Genomic DNA, 26364 nt, shown 5'->3' on the forward strand with positions numbered 1-26364 from the left:
TAGATAGTAGTGTTAGGGCGGCAATTCTAATGTAGACAGTATTATTAGGTTAACAATAATATCCCTAACCATATATCTAAGCCTAATCCTATCCCTAACTATATAATACTGTCCACCGCATACCCAACTAGCAGCCCGTTACTAAGCCTTCTCTCCAACACACAGGGGTGGACATGTCTTTAGACAGTCATCCCACACAGTGATGTTTAATCGTCTGTACATTGGTGGGAAAAACAAATGCTAAATTGCCAAAATTGTCTAGTTTCTCCCTTGATGAGAAGTCATATTGTATCTTATAATGAAACAATGTAAATGATTGCTCTTTTCCTTAAGGAATGAGGTCACCGTTTAATTTGCAGCTCCTGATAGTAAACTGGTGAGATGCAACACTGCAAACACATTCCCAAAGCTGGCCAACCAGAATGACATGTAAAGAGTCCATGACTATATTTCCTGTTTTAGGTAAAGTACTCACTGGTTTCTGAGCAACATTTTATTTGCTTTGTGCAAATTCAAGGGCACCATTTGTATCAAGTTTCTTTGGTACATACCATATAATCTCGTTAAACAATGTAGATTGTGTGTAATAAAACAGCCATTTCCAACAATAAAAGCGTAAATTCCATATGTATCTTTACTGTAGTGTTCAGAAGTCTTTCTACATTGGTCTCTTTACACTTCCTTACATACAGACCATGACACATGCTTTATGAGGATGTCATTCTTTATAAATGCTGCTTTTTTTTTTAATCTCACCTCTGAAACAGCTGGGTGTATGTTCCTGCGGTCTTTCCTGCTAAAGCTTGTCGGGCTGCCTGCTGCCGTCTCTGTACTGATGCCTCCTCCTGAGAGAAGCAGTCACAATGTCATTTGTTATGTTTTCCATACATTGTAAATATACACGAGACACAAAGTGCTTACCGCAGGGTTTTTCTGTGAGGATACTTTTGCAGACACAGTAGCAGAATAGTTTCTGGCCGCAGAATCATGAAATTCATTGGTGGTGGTGTTCTGAGAGACTTTACATGCTCCATTTGAGGATCCAGTTTGTGGCTTTCCAGAGTCTAAATTTATATGAAACAGATGTACAATTTACATCTAAAGATGCAGGATCGGCTTGTATGTTGAATGTTCTGTTTGTTTATAAGAGGTGTTTGGCAAGGATTAGATAACTTTATTTTGTTCAATTTTCATCTATTTATCGTAGTATGTCCAATTATTAAGCAGGTGAGGACAGCAGTTTGTAGCCAATCAGATCATGAAAATACAGAGTATTTCAGGAGATAAGTGTTCTAAAATTGTGGGAAGCAGAGACCTGTCCACTATGTGATGAAGTTAGTGAGGACAGGGCTGCATGTGACAGGTGCAGTGTCATGATGTTTGGAGAGAATAGAAGACAGCAGGAAGCCACAGACTGATAGCACAATACCCACAACAGCACAGAGGAGTGATCTGTGTCTCTGATGCTGGAAGATTATCGTGTCAAGTACAACTGTATGTGAAATTAAGTTTATACATCCAACCTGTTTTATGTGCAATTTACTCACAGCAAAATATTTTTTACTTACTGATTCCAACTACCACTGTATGCATACAAGTTACAAGCCATAACATTTCCTGTTGAGAGAGGCTCTTCTAACATACAGTAGAACTCAGTTACAGTAAATATTCATAAACTGCAACAATCTGAGTAATGTAATTATAAAACAAATTGAAAAATCTATAAAAAGTAGAGTACAGAAAAACTGTAGTAAGAAGAGACTTATTTTCAGTGTGATAATTGAATTCTCAAATTTCTCCCCATTGTACTCTGCTTTTCTTCAGTCGCTTTCAGAAATGTCCCTATTACAGTACAAAGAACTAGATTTCTATTAGTTACACGCACTTACCAGCTCCTGATTTAGCTCTGGTTGTGTTCTCATTAGACAGTACTGACTCTGTTAGGCCCAGGTATTCTTTAACAAGTGATCTCAATTTGTTATAGGCTTCATCTAAATCATCTGCTTGAAGAAAATATAGTTATAAAACAAGTATGGTTATTTTCCAGTACAGATCTCTGGCTAGAGTTATCAAGAGCACAGTGCTAATTATAGTTGAAAATAGGTATTTTAAACATTTGTGTCTAGTTGTCAACATTAATACTATGTCAAAAACTAAAAAATGTCATCCAGATTAATGTTGCAGTTCCATTCTTACTGGTCTGCCCCTGCCTGACCTTTTACCCTTTTGAATACCACAGATAGATTAATTTTCCCTCTAAAACATTCTTCCACGGCTACTCTGCTCTGGCAGTCTTTATATTGGTTCTATGTAATGTACCGAATCCTCTACTAAATACAAGGCCATCAACTGCACCAACATACAGTTCTTCCTTTGTCACAACATGTATGCATCTCTCAACCACAGTTATTACCTGCCCCTATTCCCAGCTAAAGGCCTTTTTCAGGCTGTATCCATTATGTCAATTTCCTCTCTTGTACAAGCCTTTCTTCTAGCCTCCAATCCTTCAGGCAGCATATAAAATTCCCAAACTACACCTGTAACATCTCTACGCTATTACACCCACTTATCACCCCTCTACATCGGTCACCAAAATGACAAATATTCTCTCTATACTTACAGCATTCTAGCGGGTATTAGCGTAATTTTTCTAATGATTTATTTATAATAAACATGCAATAGTGGCCACCCGGAGCCCACAGCTACTGTAGATCCTTCAAACCGCTTACACATATTATGTATATGAGAGTCAAATCTCAACAGAGGGCAGCAATCTAAGTACACAAATAATGTGAATCAAACGTGTCCTGATGCTGTTCTAGAAATGTCTTGAATAAAACCTAGAGAAAGGTGTGGGAATCAGGTGACCAAATAGCAGGGTGAGATTGCAGATGACACGCAACCAAAACACTCTCTTGCATTTCACACAGTATTTAATAATTATTAAACTTTGATTAGCATAAAGTTAGTGCTATAATCTAAAAGAAAATGAGCACGGAGACTCAATATATGGTATTTATTAAGCACACTTACATATAAAATTAGGAGATATGAAGGGAAGATATGTATTGACATACACCTCTTACCTTTCAGTTGAGTGTTTTAGGGGCTTCAGAGAGCACAAAAGCCAGTGGCTGTGGAGGATGTCCCTGAGCTTTCCAAATGCAAAACCAATCATAAACGTGTTTCGCATATCTCTGCGTGATTCATCAGTAGGAAGATAGGGGCCTTACAACTAGCATCACAATTACTGATAACAATAGGGAGAGATTGGCCAATATCAAGCACACTTCTATAGTGCATATACAGTAAGGCTTGTAGTTCTGGGATTTAAAGTCTGGGTGGAAAAGCGATCCTTTAGATTAAGGTGCAACACTGTATAAAATATAAGGCAGTTTTAATAAAAGTGTGTTTATTGGTATATGTATTGTATAGATCTTTACATGTGCAAGCTAGTTACAGATGCTGATCTTTACATTTTGCTGCCTGATTCTGAAGCTACCTATCACTTCAGGGCTGTAAAACAATTGGAATAAGATCACCCAGCTGTCAGTAGTAAACAACAGGCTGATAAGGAAAAAAGCTGTAGTTCACAAACAGACTCTCCATTGTTGCCCTAAGATTCTGTATACATCCTAACAAACAATCTGTTGCGGTCCAGCTGTTGTGGAACTTGCAGAACACTGAGAATACTGGAATGTGTAGTTCCACAATAGCTGGAGAGCCACGGGTTGTCTTTGTTGTATATTCTTTTTTTTGGAGGGGGTGTTTGGGTTAAAACCCACTATTGGTGCTGGACTATATTGTATCAACAAAAGGGCAGTACATTTTTTATATTTATTTTTTTAAGAGAGCTATGGCAATATGTGTGTTTTTAAACTGCAATCAGATAAAAACAAATGGTTTCTCCTTGGTTTACTGTAAGAAGATACAGAGGGAGTTTTATTTACTCTTGTTTCTTCAAGCTATCTATTGATAATTTACAGTTTGCTAATGTTAAACGACTACAAAGGCAACCAGTGTCACATGACATATGATGTAGTGAGCAGAGAGGCTCGAGAAAGCCCTCAGCATGCTCGTTCAGAGCACAATCCACCACTATCCTCCTCTGCCATAATGTACATGAAGGGAAGACTTTGACTCCGTTCAGTTGTCCTTCTCCTCAGGAATGAGCTTATCATCATCAACATTCATTATATAGCGCCAACATATTCCGTAGCGCTTATGTGCTGAAACACACATGCCTTCCAGTGGAGAGACTCTGCAGCCATGTCTGTCTTCCTACTAGTAATTTATCAAAGGGATAACTGTGTTATTGGAGGATATCCTACAAAAATGAGTATCAGATTCATGTTAAACAGTTACAGCTTTAATTAAAATATATTTATTTAAGATATGCGAGTGTGTTTGTCTATTACACTGAAAAAGTAAGTAATATCTAGAGGTCTTGTGTCCTTTATTCAAGGTCCACAAGGAAGGAAGGCTGACATTCTAGGGTCCCTATTCATTCCCCCACTGCCGTTCCCTGAGCAGTGGAGTAATGAATTAATGGGACCTCCAAAGAGGCAACTGCCACCCACTGGGTCCATGCATAATGGACAAGGGGTCCATAAGACCTAGATCTAGTATGCCTAGAAAAAGAAGAAAAAAAAGTAAAGAAGAAATAAACAGATACACAACCCTGTTAAATAAATATATTTTAAATTGCATAGAGTAAACACACTACAAATCGCTCTCATTGTGTCCAGTGGTGGGGTTGGTACCAAGCAGGGGTGTCCGTGGAGAAATACGGCCACAACTTTTACTGAGAACAAAAACGCTCTGCAAAAATAGAGCCTAACAAGAATAGAGAAACAGTCTGTACGCACAACATATCATCATTTATATAGCGCCAGCAGATTCCGTAGCCCCATAACATTCCAAGACCCATTTATCTTGTGCCGCTAGGAGTGTGGGGGTCATGGGGCAGTCCAGTGTGAGATTGTCCCCAGAAAGTAAAGTACAAACAAATAAATAAAACAAAAGTACTTATAAAAAAAAAAAAAAAAACTCCTGTACCATAAATGGAAATAATTTCTAAGATTAAAGAAAAAAAAAACAAATTTGGTGCTATGGGGAAAATCAACCATCATTTAAAATAATTTATCATTGCCTTGCTCATTACCTGTGTTGATAACCGCGTCAAAGAAGCCAGGTGAATCGTGGTGTATGTTTATATACATATCCACGCGAGACACTGCAACATCTATCTCCGATCTTGTGAACAAGCCCTTCCTCCTCAGCCATCCTTCATATTTCTCCTTGTCCATTGGCAGAAGCAAAATGTAACGTGGTTGAAAATAGGAGTTTTTCAAGCTTCTTACACCCTAAAACAAATCATTCAACATCACAGTGTTACCTTTTACACCTATAATGTTATGCTTACAAGAAAAATTATATCCAGGCGGGTGTTTAGTAGTAACCATAAATGTACCATTTACAGCAGTATAAACACCAGATACATAGTTTGTGTACCTGAGAGAAGTAAATGCTGGGGATGTTCTCCTGCAATTAGCTGTGCCTAAAATGCATTGCAGCAGTTGGAGTGCATGGGAGAATACTGTACATTATTATAAGTGAGATGAAGCTGGAGGTACCTCTATTTCCAAGTGGGTGCAGCAAGCGAGACCTTCTCTTGCAACCGATTCCACAGACTCTCTGCTCAGACCATAGTAGTGACCACTGTATTTCAAACTTAGGAGAAACTGTCCCTGAAAAAACATAGATGTATTAATAATATACATTAGTCACAATGCTGCAGCTAGCAACACATTCACCTAAAGCTCAGATACAGTGTATGAAATGGTGGAAATATTCTGCCAATGTATATTCACATTTTATTCTTGAAAATAATTGTTAGTGTGTGAATGTATGGATTTTTGTCACTGTATGTCGGGCAATAAATAACCTTGAAGTACAGGGAGGGAGGGCACTCAGATCTCACATATTGCTCTAAAATAAATGGAGGCACCCTCATTTTGAATAGAGAAGACCTCTTGTTCATATTAGGATGCTCCTCTTTTTGTTTTCATAAAACAAAAGTAACTAGAAGGGGAGACTCTTTAAATCCTGTTCTCCCCCATGTTGCTTTAAAATAACAGGTGGCTCACCCTTATTTGAACGGGGGCAGTCTCTTGTAAACTAGGGTGAAATGTTATTATTTCTTTTCTGGTGACCAATTGAAATCATTAGACAAAAAGGAAAACCCCTATTTATATAAATACAAGGGTGGCAGCTATTTTTGGAACCAAATTTCTGTCTCTGCCATTTGCAAAATACGTGGGGACACTTTATGCTAAGTCAGCGAGTACAAATGGGGTACAATTCGACCAGTCGTAAGTCTAGTAGTGATCCAGAAAGGTATGGCAATCCCTCTGTATCAACTGTTTGCCCAACTTTAATTTAGAAAGTAATTGAAAGATGTTCTGCTATTGTGTCACTTCTGGACACTCTGGTGCATTCCAGGCTTGGGTTAGAAAGTCATTTAATGAATTAGGTTGTCTAGTTTCCTAAATTGTATCCCTTCCCCACCTTTTTCTGTACCTCTGTGACCTTTACAGTCCACTCATCTCATATTGGAAAAATAAATATCAAATTCAACCCAAACAATTATTATCAGATGGTCAGAAAGATATGACTGTCATTTACTCAACATCTTTGTTTTAATAAATGAAATTGTGTTATTATCTATCCCACCACCTAACAGAAACTACTGGACATTTCAGCCTTGGGTTATAAAGAAACCAATGCTGAAAATGCAAAGTATGATTTGTTTAGGTCATACTTGCCAACTCTCCCGGACTGTCCGGGAGACTCCCAAAATTTGGGTAGGACTCCCGGGCTCCGTCATCTTGGCCCCACCCCTCCGCCCAAAATGACGCAAATTACCGCGCCCTGCCCACCCACCAACCATGCCCCCCTGCCTGGGATCTCCCAGAGGGAACTTACCAAAGGTTGGTAAGTATGGTATAGGTACAGCATAGAAGAATAGCCGATATTAAAGACCAAATGGGATTTGGCAAAAAGCACCGATCGGCTCACTACAGGGGTGAAGGGGTTAATGGATGCTTAACAATTTGACCACTTCTAGTTACTACCCACTGTTATTTTAAGATATGACAGTAACATAAAAGGAGTTCAGGAAATCTTTTTTTTATATGTGTGGCTGTTTTATTTCTGCATTAATGGTGACTATTAGATAGCAATTCATTATTTATCTAAAGATTTATTCAATTCATTTTTCTGGTGCCCCCGATAATACTCCTATCATAAAATACAATTGTTTTAGGCCCCAAACACGGGGCTGGTATTTTCTTACAGAGCAGGTCATATCCTCAAATATCTCTGGTGTGACAAAATGGTAATCAAACCGCTTCTCTTCTCCAAAGTATGGATTTCTAGTCGTATGACAGGGGCTGAAAGGTAAAACAGAATAATGTTACTTTCAACGACTCTTTGAGATACAATTTACAGTTTTTCCATCTAAAAACAAAAGGTTCTTTAGACACTTAAATAGTAACAGACCAAGTTTAAATGATATTTTACTACAGTCCTAAAGAATATGCAGAAAATACAGTAATAAGTGCGGTACAACACTATGGTGCTTTCCTTTGACCCATTGGTAGATTTATTAAACGGTAAGTCAAAGGGCTCTGCGTGATGAACAGACATTTTCCCAGGTTCTCCATCACTACATGTTTGATGTTATTCATCAGAGCCCATTCTCCACAGACAGGTTTATTTGTTATGCCTGAAAGCTGTTAGTCTTCTTTCTCAGCCCTGCTGCTGAGCGGTCATGGAGGTTATTCCCATATATTTCACCTGCAGATTCTGAGTGCTGTGATTTTGCAGAAGATCAATGTTTATGTAATAAACCTGTGTAATCTGTTGTTCTTATTTCTTATTTATAGGACAAAAATTGCAGCTTTGTGAAATATATTTACATTTCTTTAACTTCAATAACATTAAAAATATGTATTAATCCTCATGCATACCCCCATCTCCTTAACGTAAAATACCCACATTTGTACTGATCATACCCACAACACAGGTGTACTCATGTCCATATGTAGATGTGGAACGGGGAAGGAAAGGAATGCAAACACAGATGGCGTACAGTAAGAGTATTTGCGGAATCGTGAGCGGAGACAGACCCTCGGGGAGATGCGTATACTCAGTATCCATTACAATTGCAGATGCATAAGTCCTAACAAGCTAAGGTTGCTGACAGTGGCCAGCACTAGCAAACCATTTCTGACTGCTTTCTTCATTGCTAAGGACTATATTATTTGATTTTTTTTTGGGTGTATTTTGCAATTATTTGTACGTCTTTTCAGAGTTGTTTTGGAGACATGAATATTATATTAAAGTGATGGTAGTGGACAAAAAATAGAAACACCTGATTAAATGATGGACACCAAGGATATTGAAAGCAAGCTCTTCCAGACAGGTGTAGCTCATGCTTTAATTAAGCAAATAACATCCGACAGGCAGGGTCATGTATAAACATGGTGGATTGCCTTACTGCAAGAGAAGACTTTTGGAATTGCTGGTATGGAAAATGTAATGGGAATGTAAGTGAGTGGAATGTAATATTATTATTGTCTTTTATTTATTTGGCGCCACAAAAGGTCTGCAGCACCGTACATGACATTTAAAGTAGTATACAATAAACAGACAGAAAACATCCAAGTACAAAGACCAAGCATACTGATTAAACAAATTACACACCGATAACATGGCAATGTAGATCAAGTTAATTACGGGATATTGAGTGAGAGTGATGGTAATGTCCAATGTGTAGTAGACTTGGGCTCAGGAAAACAGGACTAGGGAAGCAGACCTGGAGGTACAGAGGGTGATGGAATAGTAGAAGGAGAACACAAGGAATGAAGCCCTGCTCATGAGAGCTTACATCATAAAGGGAAGGTGAAGACACAAATAGGGTGGTACTGAGTGGGGAAGTGAAGGTGATAACTGAGACAAAGGAGTTAGGAGGAGGGCTGATAGGCTTGAATAAATAAGTGCGTTTTAAAGGGCACACTTGGAGAGTAGAAGCTAATCTTTGTTAGTTTTATGATCAAAGCAATAGATGAAATGGCGATATCACATACCACCATATACCAGCCCAATTCGGCCACTATACTTTATATATTAGATATGTATCACAGTGCTCAGCAGCGCCGTACAGTAGGGTAAACAGGACATACATAAAACAGGAATGTACAAGGTAGAAAAAAATAAATAAATGCAAACATGAAAACAAAGCATATGGAGCACCCTACGCATTAGAGAGCTTACATTCTAAGGGCACAGCTGAAACAAGAGGAGCGAGTGTGGAGATTGGGACAGCTGTGAAGGTGCAGTAGTGAGATATATTTCTGTTTATGTAGGGCTGCTGAGTGTGGTGGGTGTAGGAAACAAAACCGTCCATGTGTGCAGGCTAGCAAGGAGGGAAGTAGTGAAGGGGAAACAATAATAGGATGATGGAGAGAAGAGTGTGGTAAAAGTGAATAGCAAAAAGTGTGTAAATGGAATATATGCCTGATGGAGAGATGTGGATGAATGTGAATTAGCTAGGGTAAGTAAAGAGAGAGTGGGATAGAACAACTTATTATCCCCTGCTGTAGTGTCTGCAGCTCTGACATGACTAGGTCTTGGCTGCTGAGAGTTGGATGCAGAGGGTCCAGCAGCCAAACAGACGGCAACTGCAACTATATATATATATACACAAGTTAACCCGTGCATGATACTCATGCATTCTAGTCAAATCAAGCTACTTAAGGTGTTAAAAAGGTTCTTGTCATGCATTTGGGCCATAGCCCAGGCCTCCTCAGGGGAAGAGCGTTACTTCCCGACGTAAGCGCCCTTTTTTAACGTGGTTTTGTCCACATGTCACCACCTCATCATTCTTCTTCATCACCTCATCCTTCATTTTCATCGCCACATCTATCCAGATGTCTATCCAGACACAGGGATCTCTCTCAGCGGTCCTGAGTATCACACTCCTCTCACTCTGTCACCCCCGGCAACCACCAACCACTCCCAACTGTCACTTCTCCTTCAAGAAATATATATATATTTTTTTAAAATCTTTATAAACACTTTTAACAATTAACAAATTAAATGAACAAATTAAAAACATCTTAGTATACCAAATTTCGGCCCTTTCTGAATTTTTTTTTTACACACACACTAAGAATTTAGTAGGTCAGTGTATAACTCCGCCCAGCAGGTGGCGCTGCAGCTTGGTTTTATTTTTTCCACACACACACACAGACAGACTAACACACGCCACTAAGCATTTATATTTTATATATATATATATATATATATATATATATATATATATATATATATATATATATATATATATTATATATATATATATATATATATTATATATATGTTGCCTGTATATCAACAAATCCAATATTAAATACTAACATACAAGGCCATCAACAAAATTGCACCAACATTTCCTCACTTGTCTCAAAATATCTCCCGATTCGACACCTCCATTCTACACAAGATATGCGTCTCTCTTCTACTCTCATCACATCCTCCCATTCCCGGTTACAGGACTTTTTTTTCGGGCTGCACCCACTTTGTGGAATTCCCTCCCTCGCACAATAAGACTTTCCTCTAGTCTTCAAACCTTCAAGCGTTCTGTGAAAACCCACCTCTTCAGACAAGCTTATAATATTCCTCAACCACCCTCTTAATCTCCCTAGATTACCCTATTACCACCCTCTACACAGTTAACACAAGACAGCAACCCTCTGACCAACACTGCTGTGTGACTGATCACACAGCCCACTCAATACTTTTACCTTTACATTCTAGCTGGTCCAATGTGCAATATGATGTAGCACGTGCCCTTGTGTTTCAAATTCCCATTGTCCCATAGATTGTAAGATTGTGAGCAGGGCCCTCTTACCTCTCTGTCTATATGTATTACCCAGTATTGTCTTATAAATGTTTGTTCCCAATTGTAAAGCGCTACAGAATTTGCTGGCACTATATAAATAAATGATGATGATGATGATGATATACATACATATTATTATTTTTTTTCACATTAATAAGACATCTATTCACTTGCATTACTCTATTCATTTATTTGTGGTTAGATTTCCCTTCCAAAATAGCGAATAAGAACAGTGATTGAGCGGCTTTTGTTTCCCATTTTATAGTTGGTTACTCTTATTCTTCCACTTCATAAAGTGTACTGGATTAATGCGTCAGTGCAGACTTTAACACAGAATTTCCAAAGACCTTCCTTGTAACTTTAAAAAAAAAAAAAGAGAGAAAAGGAACTAAAAAAAATAAAGTGACTCATTAATGTATGTCATCTTTATTGTCTTACGTCAGTGTATTTATATATCCCTTCTCCCCTCTGATGCATGGACTGGGCTAAATTAAAACAAGATGACCCATATGGACATCATCATGTTTCAAAGTAACGTTTTCTTTAATAGCCCTAGAAACTGAGCAAGTGCATTGTCCGTGACAGTGACGTTAAACAGGTATCTCAGCTACATTTCAGAGATAATTAGCAGAAACAGATATATCCATGTAGCAGAACTATAGATGTTCAGGATGTGTATCCTGTTTTAGTTGTATTTCTTGTTTCCAGGTGTCAGATGCTTTACTAAATACACCAATGTGTAGTTAGAAAAAGTTGGTTAAATTCAGTCTTTGCTCAAATACAACTATTTGGTAAACAAGTCACATGATTAGCAAACCCTTTAGTACTGCAGCAGACTATCTTTCCCTAATAAAAGTAATGGGGGTTGTTAGATAAAGAGGAGGATACAATTAAGAATAGTGTGTAGTCGTTCACATACCTTCAGATTGGTAAAATCTGCACATTACTGATGGACACGCTGTAAAAGAGCATCTATGATAATCTGAATGGCGCAACAGTCAGGCCTGGATTGATGGAGCGTTCCATATGGGTATTCAATAGAGCAGTACTGCCAGGGAGTCCCTGCTTTTATCATTTTGTTACATTTATTTTCTCATTTATGTCTGCCACTATGTTCGTATCAATTACTAGCAGAATACATCTATGCCATATACGCATGATGTATGGGACATGGCTGATGTTAGTCATTAAGCTATGCATGGCAATGGAAAGGGAAGCTCTGCAAAAATAGCCAAGGGGCTCAAAATCTGGTCTGGCAATTATGGGATAATTTTATGGTGTTGATATAGGCAATTGAAGTTTCTTAATATAAGCAATTTATGACAGAGATCTGGATTAAAGAAGGATCTTTTAATTTTAATGGCTAAAACCAGAGCTTTTTTTGTCATAGAACTCACAGAACTGACTTCCGGCACCTTTTTTCAACAGATTTTTCAAGTTTTAAAAATAACTTTTGAACATTTGATGTTTGGTCCATGTGGACTTGAATCGCCCTGTCGAGCGTAGCAGGTCGGCAGCAAAATCATTAAAACGGTGCATGCAGGCTGCTTGTGTGTCAAGTACGATGCATGCGTATATCGTCCGCGCTGGATGTGATGGCACTGCTCGGCTTGTGGCGCTGCTCTGCTTATGATTGGTCGTGTGGTCGCGCGCTGAGAGCTTATTGCAGGTGGTGACCGTTATGTTTTGTTACACAACTGACGTGTGTGGGTGTTTGTACAGTGATTGACTACGTGATGTGAGTTTCGGCACCTTTTTTTCCTTACAAAAAAAAGCACTGGCTAAAACTAATGCATAACACATTTTCCACACTATACATACCAGACATTCATGCTGCAAGATGGTTCCTAGTAGAGATGCCAGATTACGTGAATCTATGCATGTCATAATTCTGCTCTAACAATTTGTGTGACCTTCTATGATTTATTATCACAATGTGTTTAATCTCCTGCATGGACACATCTGTCTGAATATGGCAGCTTGAGAAATGTGAATTCCACCATATAAAACAAATGGGCAATATAAATCCAGCAGGTGTGTGGTGTGTTTCAGTATCTAAATCTGTCCTCTGTCTACCAGCAATCCATTTGAACTAGTACTGTCTCTCTTAAATACAAACGGCAATATACAGGTATAAGTGCTTGAGACTTTTTCCCAAGATAAGGATCTTTTATGCATTTTGGAACTACTTTGCTAAAATATACTAAATCACATTTTAAATTACCCCAGCATTCTCCTGCACATGGAATGGGGTAGCAGTGCTCTTCTCAGTGTCTGTGGGTATGACATTATTAATGAACAATAGCAATAATTTGCTTTTTTTTTTCATTCTGGTGTTCAGAACCTTATAGTTGAAAGATCCTATTCCTAGATTTTGTAGTCTGCCAATGTATCTGAAGCAACTTGCAACGTTTACAAAGATATTTTTACATGAAAGATACTATCTTTTATTGTAAGTAACTGTCACACATGTTGGAGATTAGAGTTGAGGAAGTAAGGATTGTAAATACTATAACTGCTTTCTGAGCTGCTGAAAAAATACTGGGAAGGTTCACATATCAAACAGACTTGACAAACCATTTTCTTCCAGTAACTTTTCTTGTAATGCTTCCTGAATTATTGAAGTGACACCATGTGGTCAAAATTGAAACTGCAGATGAAATAGATTTGCAGAAAGAATTATAGCTAGACATTTAGGTCCAATAGATAGATACAGCATACTTGCCTACTTTCAGGCAGTGCATTCCCTCCGGGAGAGGGGTGTGACTAGAGGGAGGGGGCGGGGAGCGGTCAATCGTGTCATTTTGGCCCCACCACTCGCAACAGAAATCATCATCATCATCATCATTTATTTATATAGCGCCAACATATTCCGTAGCGCTTTACAATTGGGGACAAACATAGTAAACTAATAAACAAACTGGGTAAAACAGACAAAGAGGTGAGAAGGCCCTGCTCTCAAGCTTACAATCTATGGGACAATGGGAGTTTGACAGATGAGGTTAAGTCTACATTTGCAGCCAGACTGCAAAGGTAAAAGTGACTCATAAGCTAAATGATCCTGTCACACAACAATGTTGGTCAAGGCGTACCTGTATAACAGGTGGTAATAGGGTAATGTAGTGAGGTTAAGAGGGTGGTTGAGGAATGTTATAAGCTTGTCTGAAGAGGTGGGTTTTCAGAGAACGCTTGAAAGCTTGTAGACTAGAGGAGAGTCTTATTGTGCGAGGAAGAGAATTCCATAGAGTGGGTGCAGCCCGGAAAAACTCCTGTAATTGGGAATGGGAGGATGTAATGAGTGTGGATAAGAGACGCAGATCTTGTGCAGAACGGAGTTGCAGAGTTGGGAGATATTTTGTGGCAAGAGAGGAGATGTATGTTGGTGCAGCTTTGTTGATGGCCTTGTAGGTTAGTAAGAGTATTTTATATTGGATTCGGTAGAAAACAGGCATCCAGTGTAGAGACATACAGAGTGATTCAACAGAGGAATAACGATTTGCAAGAAAAATCAATCTTGCCGCAGCGTGCAGTTTTGGCGTGGGGGGGCAAAATTACGCGATTCACCGCAAATCACGTTATTTTGGCCAGGCAATTGCGGGATGCAAGAGCCTTGTCTACTCTCCTGGGACTCCGGGAGACAGACCTGAATTTCAGGAGTCTCATGGACATTCTGGGAGAGTTGGCAAGTATGAGATACAGTGTTGGACTGGGGCATGAAGGGCCCACTGGGGACTGCAACTCTAGGGGCCCACCAGAGGGGGTGTGGCCAGCCATCAAAGAGGAGAGACCAGACACTAGAGAGGAAGTGGTCAGCCCACGAAGGACAGCTAGCACCATAGTGTAGTATATAAAGAATACATAGTCTTGACCTGCCCCTTAGATTGGGCAGAACAGTCACCAAAAATCGAGATTGTCCCACTAGACTAAGAACATTTGACAGACTGTCCTACCTGTTCTTGTCACTTTCACCACCTGAGGCTGCTGGTTTCTTTAGTTGCGGCTTGTCTGGATCCTGGACTGTTGGGGACCCTATTTGGAAAAAAAATGGTATATTTAGAAAATTCCAACCAGCCCTGGCGTTAAATCAATAGGACCCACAATTACTACTTAGGCCTTCCTACAGCCACAACATTAAAGTAATAGTATTCACATTTAATAAATAAACCTATTTCCCTCCCTCCAGACAGCCACAGCAATAAATTAATAGCATTTACCTATAATAAATATACCTATTTCTCGCAACCGTCACTGCCATTAAATAATTCATATTCACATTTGATAAATAGAACTCATGCTCCTCAAACTCAGCCCCACATTCAATTAATAGCGCCCAAACCACCCCATCTTAAATTAATAGTCCCCACTATAAAATTAAATTGTTCCACCATCACCACACAAACAAGATAGCACCCATTAGTTAGCTAACACCTACCATACACACATTACATTGCCAAAAGCCTGTTGTGACATCACACACACGTTACTGTGCCTCCTTATGATCACACTGCGCCCTCCATGCAGCTTTTGCTCCCCTCTTCTCCTGGCCCCCCTTTATCACACTGTGCATCACTGCTTTGGCCCCCCTGCACACTCTGCCATGCTGCTTTGGCCCCCCTTCACTCTTTGCCATGCTGCCTTTACTCCCCCTTGCTTCCGTTCTTGCATTTACCTTTTCTATCTGCTTCTTTCTTCTCTTCTTCTGTCTTCTGTCATCTCTCTTGTTGCCGACTCCTCTCTGCGCTACTCCTCACTAAACGTTGGGCGTGATGACGTCACGCCCGACATTTAGTGCGAACGGAGCAGAGAGGAGTCGGGGAGCGCCGCTCTCACGTGAGTATTCATTTTATTTTTTTTCTTAAAGTTACCTGCTCCCCCCACCAACGAAGAGGGGAACGATCAGGGTCGGGGTCTACTGGGAGATAACCCGACCCCCCGATGGCCTAGTCCGACCCTGGATAGATAAGTAAATAAATGGCTTAACCGGCAGGTGTGTTATCCATTAACTATGTAGACCAGGAACAGGGCCGGATTTACCCTAGGGCTAACTGGGCTATAGCCCAGGGGCCTCGGGCATCCAGGGGGCCCTTCAAAGTCCTCAGCAGCATTATTGATTGGTCCGGGGGCGGGGGCGCCCCCATCCCGATCAATGCTGCTGAGCACTGTCAGTGCAGTCCTCCGTCCCCGGCGCCGCTCAGTAATCAGCTTACTGAGGAGATCTCGCGAGAGTTCACGAACTCTCACGAGATCTCCTCAGTAAGGAGCTTACAGCGCGCCGAGGAAGGAGGACTGCACTGACAGGTAAGTGCTTGGGGGGGGGCCTCACGGGGGGCGGCTCACATTGGGGGCCTCACGGGGGAATGGAGGCCTCCTTAGCCCAGGGGCCTCCATTCCCTTAATCCGGCCCTGACCAGGAAGTGCCGTGTGTATAATCTCAAGGTTGTGCTATGAGGTTATGTTCTGTGGCAGCAGCAGGCATTTATTTTTTTCAATTACTTTAATAAAATATATATTTTTAATTTAGTAGTACTTTTATAATGTGATCTTTAAAAGGATTAGCACCTCACATATTTTGCGCTAATGGAATTTGTGGTTATGCTCCTGCAGAAAATAATAAACCATTTACTGATTGAGCATCTTTTATGTTGTACAATTATCTGTATTCCTAGGATCATGCGTTTTCCTTTAATACTATACAATTTAAGCCATATTTAAATTTGGGAGTTATCCCAGCTAGAAAGAGCAAATATTTTACATTAGAAAGGTTAATTTGTAGTGCAGGGGAAGCGAGTTTAAAATGTGTAGAAAGATTTAGAGTTGGGGGGAGGGGGGTATGTCTTAGATCAACTGTAAATTGCAGCGTTAAAATGCTGCCCAGTATCTGTGTGCCATATGCCAAAGTATGCAGTGTGTTCCCAGCATGCAAAAAGTGCACCCCTTTCATCACTACATGGTTTGTCCAAGAGCAAATCTGCAGCCTTCAGCTAGATTTCCTCCTAACTCTAGATGAAGCCCTTTGTGTGTTAATTAAAGTTACATAGTTAGTGATGATAAAAAAAAAACCACAGATCCATTAAGTTCAACCTTCACCATAGATTGTCATTGTCTTCAGAGGAAAACAAAACCAAACCCTCAGTATGACAGCTGTCAATTTTGCCTCTCAGTTAAAAAAAAAATCCTTCATGGCCTCAACGATAGCAATCTAGTAAATTCCTTGGATCACTCACTCAGATAATATCCTTTTCTCATTGTATCCTCGACCATCTTTTTATTGAGCATGTTATATATTTATACATATTAATTAGGTGCCTTTTTTCTCCCCAAAGAATTCAAGCTTAATTTTTTATAACCATAATCTCCATAATTTAACCATAGCCTTTATTAAAATGAGGTTACCTGCCTCTCAAGTTGTCCCATGTCCCAAAACTGTACCCCGTAGTTCAAATGTGGTGCAACTAGTGACATAACTAAAGGTAATCATGTTTACATTACGTGTGTTTATTCCCCTTTTTATGCATCCTAGGATTTAGCCGCTACCTGGCCGCGGACCTCATTTACAAAGTACACTCAATGCGCACCGAAAAATGCCTTAGTTTTACATCAATGCACCTGGATGGTTCACATGTTTACTGCACTCTCTGGGAATGTCTCTGCAAAGTAGAAGTGCACCTGCAAAGAGGCGGAAAGTCTGAAGAGGCAGATTATGCAAAGGTGTAAACTCAACATCTAACCTACCACTTTAGTGCTAAAACCTCAATTAAAACAAACTTTTATTTTTTTTTTCTCCTGAACTTCTACCTGGTTTAGCATCAGTTATGGCTTACATTAATTAGGAGAGTGAGGGGACATCAGAACTGTTATTACTTCAGGCAGTATTCTGTCTATGAAGCTTTTTATTACATAAAAATGCATCTGACCAAAAAAGTCCTTATGTCCTTATGTGCTTTATCACATGTAGAACAAAGGAAACATTTTATCTAACATTACACTCCTGTTGTAAATAAGCTCCCTGCCCTTAAATCTAGGATTAGAACTTCAAAGAGCAGTTTAATCTTGGTATCTATCTTTAAAGATTTGCTTGTTTTACACTGGATGTTGAACCAATAACACATCATCTTCTGTTTGATCTAAAGCACACTGTGCATAGCTAAAGATGAATGTCTTACCCATAACGGAAGAACTCCTTGAACTCCCTGCACATTCTGTGAGCTAGTTCCCGCTTCCCACAAGACTGGGGCCCAGTCAGCACTAGCATTGGGTAAGGGGTATCCAGATTGGGCAATGTACTGTAACAAAGGAAAATGCTTGTCAGTGTGATTTGTAGGTGTTCTGATCTTGCACATGGGGAGTTTGGAAACTCAAAGTTATCTAAATTAGTAACATACATTTTATCACTGAATAAGGCTAGGTACACACTACAGGTTTTTCAGCCAATTATTGGGCCAAACACCCGTACACCGACTGTTCGGCCCGATATTGCCCTAGTGTGTACACTTACATGATGACTGATAGTCGTTCCAAAGCACCGATCATCGGTTCATGTGATTGGTCAGAAAAACTAATAATGTCGTTCCAATCACCTTCCAATTATGTAGTGTGTATGCACTCACAGTTACGATCTCCATAAAGTTTACAGAGTCATGGTCCTTTCAGCCAATGCCGGCAATGAACATGTCCCGGTGAATAAATGTAGAGAGTGCTGTAGATAGAATAATTTATTTGTTTCTTCTGAGACTGAATATTTCGTTTTAGAGTCACAGAAGCTAACCACATTTGTAATGACATGTGGAAAGCTATAACAAGGCGGTTAATCAGTGTTTGTAAAATCGTTAATGATAACAAATTAATCGAAAGTTTTTATAATGTGTACCTAGCCTAACAAATACATTTGCTTTATACAACAACTATCTGCAGCATTAGCATTCTTGAATTGTGCACATGAGGGATACATTTGCATTGGACACATCTCAGGTTTCTATATAATAATCATGATCGCACACTATTTTATTTTACTTGTTTTGGCATTACACAAGTCATTCATCAATTACATTACACGTGTTCACACTGTAATAATACAATGCAGATAGCACAAATAAACAGTTGCCCATTTCATCCTTTGCTTTTCTTAGTTTTTCATTAATTAAAGCAGTAATCCCATTAAAACATGATATTTGTTTTTAACATATATCAAGGTGACAGGCTATAAAAAGCCTATTAATTACAATTTCTACTTTGTTTTTTCCAGACTACTATTAACAATTTATCATTCTACATAGTGCCATGGACTCTCATGGTAACCACAGTCACATGATGTATTAAGCAAAGTCTTTGTAATGCACTTTTGAGCTCTATTTGCACTGTGACCTGCTACCCTGAGATCTCTCCCCTCTGCCGTCATATGACATGTGTAGCAGACTGAATGTGCCTGGTAGCCATACCTGTTTTCCCTCCAGGGAGATTTTGAAAGAAGATAATGATTTGTAGGAGGACAGCTAAAAAAATGATTAATCAGATGCATGCTTCATCAGTAACTTGTGTAATTGGACTTCAGTTTGGCTGTTTCATATTTAAGGGTTGAAGACGGGTTGGTTTTATTGAGAGTTTCTAGAGAAAGGAGTTTTTTCATGTAGCACACAAATATCAACTTTAAATTTCAGTGTACAAATAAGCTATTAAGTATTTGTGTGCTACATGAAAAAACAGTCAGTATTTAACTTATGTGCAAAACAGATTATTAATTTGCACCCCTTGCATTGTAACATGGTTTTGTCCAGGAAACTGAAATAAGAAGTTTCTTAAGTTAAGATCCTTAATGAATCAGGCCCTTAGTCTCTAAATCCTTTTGGAGATGGAGATTTGCCTGCTTAATCCGGGAACCAGTCAGGATGGCTACATCCCGAATAACGGCCTTTAGAGTACAGCAGTAGGTAAAAACTGAAGTGTTGGCCGGGCTATTAGTGAGAATAGGTCAAGGGCATCCTTATTAGTGGATTTAGCCTCTAGTGATGCAAGCAGATATGGGGACAGGCACCACGGACCAGGGGGAGTAAGCAAGCGAGCATGTTTCCAAATCCACATTAATGGGGCATGATCTGACCATGACATTTTGAAGATACAAGACGCACACGTGTTTTGCAACAACCACTTATCTGCAAGAATTAAGTCAATAAGAGAGTAATAGTTATGGACTGAGGAACAGTACGTGTAGTCCCTTTCCCCCGGGGCCATAACCCTCCATAATCATATAACTCAAATTGCGCTAAAAACTTCCCTAATGCCATAGAAGGGCCCACAGTGTCCGATCTCAATCGAGATTGTGTTGTGGAGGATCTATCCATCTTGGGATCTGAAACGATATTGAAATCACCCAAAATAATTAAACAACTCTTTATTCTCTTCAATTTCTCAAAACGTGTTCCGAAGGAAAGGAACCTGAGTATCCACAAGCAGGCCTACAAGGGTTTAAACCAGAGAAAAAGCAGTCTGAACACCAGAACACTAAACATTCCGCACTAGAGCTTGTGCAGCTTACCACTGAAGAACCCTCATACTGCTGCATTCGCTGGTTAGGAGGTTGCGGAAAAGTGTTAATGAGGGGCCATCCCTGAAGGCAAAGACGAGGCACATTGATAGTTAAATGCAGAGAGTCATAGCAAGAGTTAAAGTCAGCAAGGAGAGGGCCAGCTGTAGAAAAGAGAAGACACAAACATACAAAACTCAGTTCACCACAGGATAACTCTTCAAATACTTTAGCTGGTGGTTGAGGTGTGAATCCAAGATGGTAGTCTGGATATCACATGACTTCAGTAGTTGAACACCCTCATCTACTACAGAGATGATATGGCTAGAGTTAAGGATGATTACTTTAACTGGGGAGCCCCATCGATAGGTGAACCCATGGTCTTGCAGGGCATTCCATTTAGCTATAGTGGTGGCTGGAAAGTCTGGGAATAGCTGCATATCACAAAGGAAGTCTACTGACTCAGGCAATCTGGTTGCTCTCAGGATGCTTTCCTTAATGTGAAAGAAATGCAAACTCAGAAAGTCTTGGGGTGCCCTTTCTTGGCCAGACCTCAGTTTAGGCAGCTTATTGATACAATTGATAAGTAGATCGTGGTCAGAGGCTGTAGGGAGCAATTTATGGAACAGCTTTGTCACGTAGGCTAACAGTTCCATAGCTAAAATTGATTCTGGGATGCCATGAATCTTAACGCTGTTTCGTCTGGAGCGATCCTCTATGTCTGCAATCTTGTCAGTCAAGGAGAGGACCCACTGCTCTAGTTGGTCATGATTTGTGAGCCAAGCGTTATGTGAGGCAACAAGTTCCTCCATCTTGTCTTCAATGTGCGAGGTCTTATAAATAACTTATAGCTGTGACATCTGCTTTAATGTGTCGAATAGAGGATCACGTCAGAGACAAGTTCAGATTTGAAAGGAGTAAGAATCAACATATGGTGATGGTGAGAGGACCATTGGGATCTGCTTGAGAGAGGGGATCGAGGGAGGAGGGGGGCGTAGAGGATTGTTGGCAGTCACTATTTGCATCATCATGGGAATCCTCACTCATAGAGATCCAGCAGAGGATGATGAAGCTTGTGGTCTAAACTGCAGGTTTGGATGGTTTGAGCTTTATCAGGGCCATAATGGCCGCAGAGGGCAAAGCTGTAGTAATGTAGTCCATAATGGCCTAGTGAATGCAAAACGGACACCAGTGATGGGATAAACAAAAGTATCCTATTATATGAACATGAGTATGCCACCAGAAGTCATGGCAAAGACAGTTGCAGAGCAATTACAAGTAGGCATGGGCAGAGAGCTCAATGTTAGATTCAACCAGAAATCATCCTGGTTAGGGTGAAACAGTATTGGTGAGTAAGATGAGTGCCAAGTGATGAATTGCAGCATATATATTGTGTAGAACTCTAATGATATGGTATCAAAGAGCAATAGAATACAAATGTATAGGCTCACGTAAGACCACAAAATAATAGTATGGCAAGGTAGCACACATCTATCACTACGAGCAAATGGCAAGTAGTAACTGTAAAGCAACGGGGATGGTATACCTGAATGAAATGCACTTTTTAGCTATGTTGTTACAGGAAGTATCAGTGATGTAACTATAACATCTCCTTGGAAAGGTACTTCAGGGGTTAAATTCCACCTCCAGAAGGAACACTCAGGAGTTAAGTGAATTAGCTATCATTGTTATTTCTGTTTGCTCCCTATTATCCACTATTGAGTCTACAGCCAGCCAGGAGCGTTACCCAGCAGGGGTCACCTGAGGGAAGACAGCTGGGGAGGTAGGGGAGGGGGCTGGATAATGTAAGCAGCCCACCAATCGAGACCTTTTGCAACTCCCCTGGACAGACAAATCCCAAGGTGGGATTAGGAGGTGATAAAAGAGGCTACCCTGGGAGCTGGACGTGTATGACTAACTTTTGGCCAAGAGGGGATGCTCTGCCAGAGATGCATCGTGGAACATATCTCACTGGATTTATTTGAACTGATTTCCTCACTTGGTGGACCTGCTATCATTACGTGGCCGTGCTATATTTAATCCTGTTCTGCAGAATTAATCATCCTTCTATTGTTCCCCTAATACCATGTCCGAGTGATTTGGGAACCACCTATCTTCACAGTAGCCTAGGTAGGCTCGGTGGTGACCCCAATGTAGGAAGTGGGATGTTATGGAAGATCGCATGCTCAAATCTGCCAGGCAGTGTAGCGTTGAGTGCAGGGTCTTCAGCCCTGATGCATCTGTTAGCGTACTGAGAGAGGGACTCAAGTCATAGGCTAAAATGAGCCTGGCAGTGAGGATCCCTGGGAGTTAGGCAAAGTGTTCTGATAGCCGAGAGGCTCAGGCTGCCATGCACTTCTGCCAGGTAGACGTGCTAATAGCAAGGAAGCCGCTGCCTTCCATGGGAGCAATAGAGGCTGGAGGTCTGGGTCATATGTAGGCCTCTCAGGTGTATTGTAGGGTGAGGATGGGCCCCAGGACAGACCCCTTACTCTAAACGGATACTGAATATGGCATCCACACCCAATGTGGAGTCCGCAGGTCTACTCACTAGGCCACCGATGCTGTGATGAGGCGTAGGAACTACTCGATAAAGAGAAAAAATTCCTCCTTCTAGTTATGGTATCTCCCCGAAGGTTAAAGGAAGGTATGTACAGGTGCACTTTGGAGTGCTCCGTCAGGAGCGAGCATCGGAAGCTGCCAAGGGTCGACGGCAGCATACCAAGCAAGCTGCCAACTTCATTGGCGCTGGAGTTGTCTGCCCGTGACCCGCCGAGAAGCTCAAAGGGGTCACAAGAATGTAGAGGGGTTGTCGAGGAGGTCGGCACCCTGGCCAGATAGCCTAAGACACTGCTAAACAGGTCCTTGGAGTCATGATGGGATGGAGCTCCATTTAGGAGCGACAGCACAAGATGGCGTTCAGACTACGCCCCCTATCAGATATATGTTTAAAAGATACTTAACTTGCTATTTAAACGAAAAAAATTATATGTGGAATTACTGCTTTAAATTAGTATTTTATTTTTTTATGGGTTACAGTACCTAGCTACTACCTTTTAAAAGGTGGTGTGTTGTGCTTTTTTGCTACTGTCATTTTAAACAACATAATTAGTCACCCAAAAAGATGTTTGTGAAGCTTTAAAGAAGATATTTAACAACAACATATTGATGAAACAAAACAAAATCAATGACAGAAACACAGACTGTTTTGTTTTAGTCTCCCAAGCTCATATTCGTAAGGTTTGTTTTTGTGCTCTGTTCTGTACTTTGATCAGCAACCTGTGGCTCTCAATCTGCTGTTAAATTATCACTTATGCTACACATATGATACAACACCCAGTGTGGTATAATAACTGCAGTAAGCCCATTCTTAGTTAAACTTTTGGACTAAATTGCTTGATTTGTATTCCTAAACTGTCATGTCAAATTCACGCCAGATTGTCATCGCTCCTATTTATGCATAGCCATCTCTGCAAATTCACCCACTTTAGTATAAGGCTGTTGTTGAAGATATATATAATAACATTGGCGAGCCTAGCCCTGGCTGTTTTAATTATAATATACTAGGATATAGTAGTGAAAATTGTTATATTGTTAATCTAATTCGGTAGAGGAGCGGGGACGAATAGCATAGGTACACAAAGGAGGTGATACTTATGTGTTATTAGCGTACGCTTTCTCTGGAAAGAGGTTTGGACTGATAACATTGTTTTACTTGAGACCTGGAAGATATATAATTAATTACAGCGAATCTAGAATTGTTTTTCACTCTTGGGTACTTGGCGGTTTTTGTCAAGAGGTGTGTGTGATATCTGGGTATTATAGAACCCTGTCAAACAAAAGAATTGCGGGAGTAGCGCTCACGGATTCTTAGCAGGAACGCATAAGCGTGAAAGCTGGGACACCCTGTCCTGTATTGTAGTGGTAGGAGGTGATTGTTTTGAGGATTGTGTAGAAAGATGCCTCTAAAGTACATCGGAGATGTCACGGGTGCGTATTATTCGACGTGACGAAAATAGCGGAAAAAGGCGCAAATTGTATTATACGCCGATAGTTACTTTGGGTTGATACAATATTTTATGTTAAATGGATAGTTCAAGTTGCTTGTATCTTGTAGATTAAGTGTACTAGGTAATCCATAGAGGTACTCCAATATGTAAATTCTGTAGAAACACGCCTTTGACAGTTGTTTAGTGGGCACGGCTTTGGCGACACTTAAATTATGAGCGGATCATGGAAAATGTTTACTCGGTAAAGCCATTATTAGCTATTCTGGCTGGGTGCAACCATATCTGCACATGATTACCAATCGTTATACGATTGAGAACAGCATTTCCACTCAGTAGACAGGGAGATATTCATACAAATCACTAATACACAAGTGTATAACAGAAAAAAATTTAAATTGAAAATTTCTTGGATACTCGTTGTTGTATTGTTTCTTTAAGTCCTGCTGCAAGGAGAAAGACGTCCTGAAAGAAGAGGATCTTTCTAGTGGCAACAATGAGGATTCGTGAGAAGTAACACGGATTACAGGTAACAATGAGTTTTGTTATGGCGCAGAGAAGCTGCGCTGTAGCTAGTATTAAATAATAGGGAATGTTAGAATAGTGTAGGGAATATTTTAATTGGCACTGGAAATGGTGCTGGATTAGCGCAATTATTGGCGCTGTATTTAATTTTAGCGCTGAAAATGGCGCTGCCTAATGTTGGCACTGGAAGGCGTGCTGAAATTGAGCAGTAATTGGCACTGGATATGGTGCTGGATTATAATGTTGGCACTGGACGGGGTGCTGAAATTGAGCAGTAATTGGTGCTGGATTAGCGCAATTATTGGCGCTGTATTTGTTAGCACTGGAAATTGTGCTAAATAGTGCTGATTACTTAATGTTAGCGCTGATGACAGCGCTGTGGTTGAAGCTGCAGATTTTATGCATGAGGCAGGATTTTTATTTTTATTTCTTTTCAGAGAATAATGTACAATGTATGTAATATTAACATAATAGTGATGAGTTATGCAAGATTTGATAAATTATTTATCACTCTAAATCATAACAATGTCTAAGGTCACAAACTGTGTAAGGTACAGGTATGAACCCCCCCTCCCCTCCTTCATATTATCCTGGGAATTTTAGGACAATATTCTCTGTATAATGTATTCTAGATACCATTTAAAGGTAGCCCTGATACAGGATAATGTACTTTATCCACCAGGAACAGGGGGAGGGGCAATGGCCTATAAGAGTATAGATAAATCAGAGGTTGCTTTGATGTATTAACATTTAGTTCCTTTTAGGGACACTCACATGCTTTGCTTAGGTGGTGTTTACAAATTAGATACATAGATCCATTACCCAGCAAAGGTGGTAGAACATAACATTTTCGGAAGAGATACCACAGGGGTAACTTGATGTAAAAAGGGAATGTGTACATTTTCAAACACAGTGAATTCTCTGAATAAATGATGACATGTTTTGTATGTATACTCATGTTTCTTTTCTGTCTCCACAGGCTAACAAAGTTCAGATCACGATTCCTAAGCTTCTTCTCCCCAATTGATAGCGAGATCATTGTAGAGGAGAAAGGGGGGATAGTTAGAATTAATATATATATATATATATATAAAATAAAAAAATTAAATAAAGGCAGCCTGGGTTGCAGAATGACACTAAATGGTTTTCAGAATCGAAGTGATACCTGGAATTTATTCTTAAATCATCAGCAGGCAGGGTCAGATAATTAACCACGCTCGAAAGGGGAAATTCTCCGAAGAGTTTCTTGTTTTTTGTTCCCATACTAGGAATCCAGAAACGGAGAATGGCAGAATATCGGAAGAATTCTACAGGCGGACCGGACGGAGAAGACTTCATATGGGTAG

The 26364-nt window shown here is 40.1% G+C and overlaps 1 protein-coding gene across 2 annotated transcripts in view; it reads right to left on the bottom strand.

The window, feature by feature from the left end:
• LRGUK (leucine rich repeats and guanylate kinase domain containing) overlaps window positions 1–26364 on the bottom strand; it is a 75162-nt gene that overhangs the window by 8979 nt on the left and 39819 nt on the right. Inside the window, exons 11-17 of one of the 2 annotated variants that reach the window (XM_075208545.1) lie at window positions 18133–18252; window positions 7358–7454; window positions 5637–5750; window positions 5165–5366; window positions 1890–2000; window positions 922–1064; window positions 757–845 (exon numbers count right to left, since the gene is read on the bottom strand). In XM_075208545.1, the coding sequence (XP_075064646.1) occupies window positions 757–845; window positions 922–1064; window positions 1890–2000; window positions 5165–5366; window positions 5637–5750; window positions 7358–7454; window positions 18133–18252 (876 nt within the window). Of the gene's footprint in view, window positions 1–756; window positions 846–921; window positions 1065–1889; window positions 2004–5164; window positions 5367–5636; window positions 5751–7357; window positions 7455–18132; window positions 18253–26364 lie in introns of both variants that reach the window. The other variant, XM_075208544.1, reaches the window with a different exon arrangement.

This window comes from Mixophyes fleayi, chromosome 4 (genome assembly GCF_038048845.1).
Source record: "Mixophyes fleayi isolate aMixFle1 chromosome 4, aMixFle1.hap1, whole genome shotgun sequence".
Classification (NCBI taxonomy): domain Eukaryota; kingdom Metazoa; phylum Chordata; class Amphibia; order Anura; family Limnodynastidae; genus Mixophyes; species Mixophyes fleayi.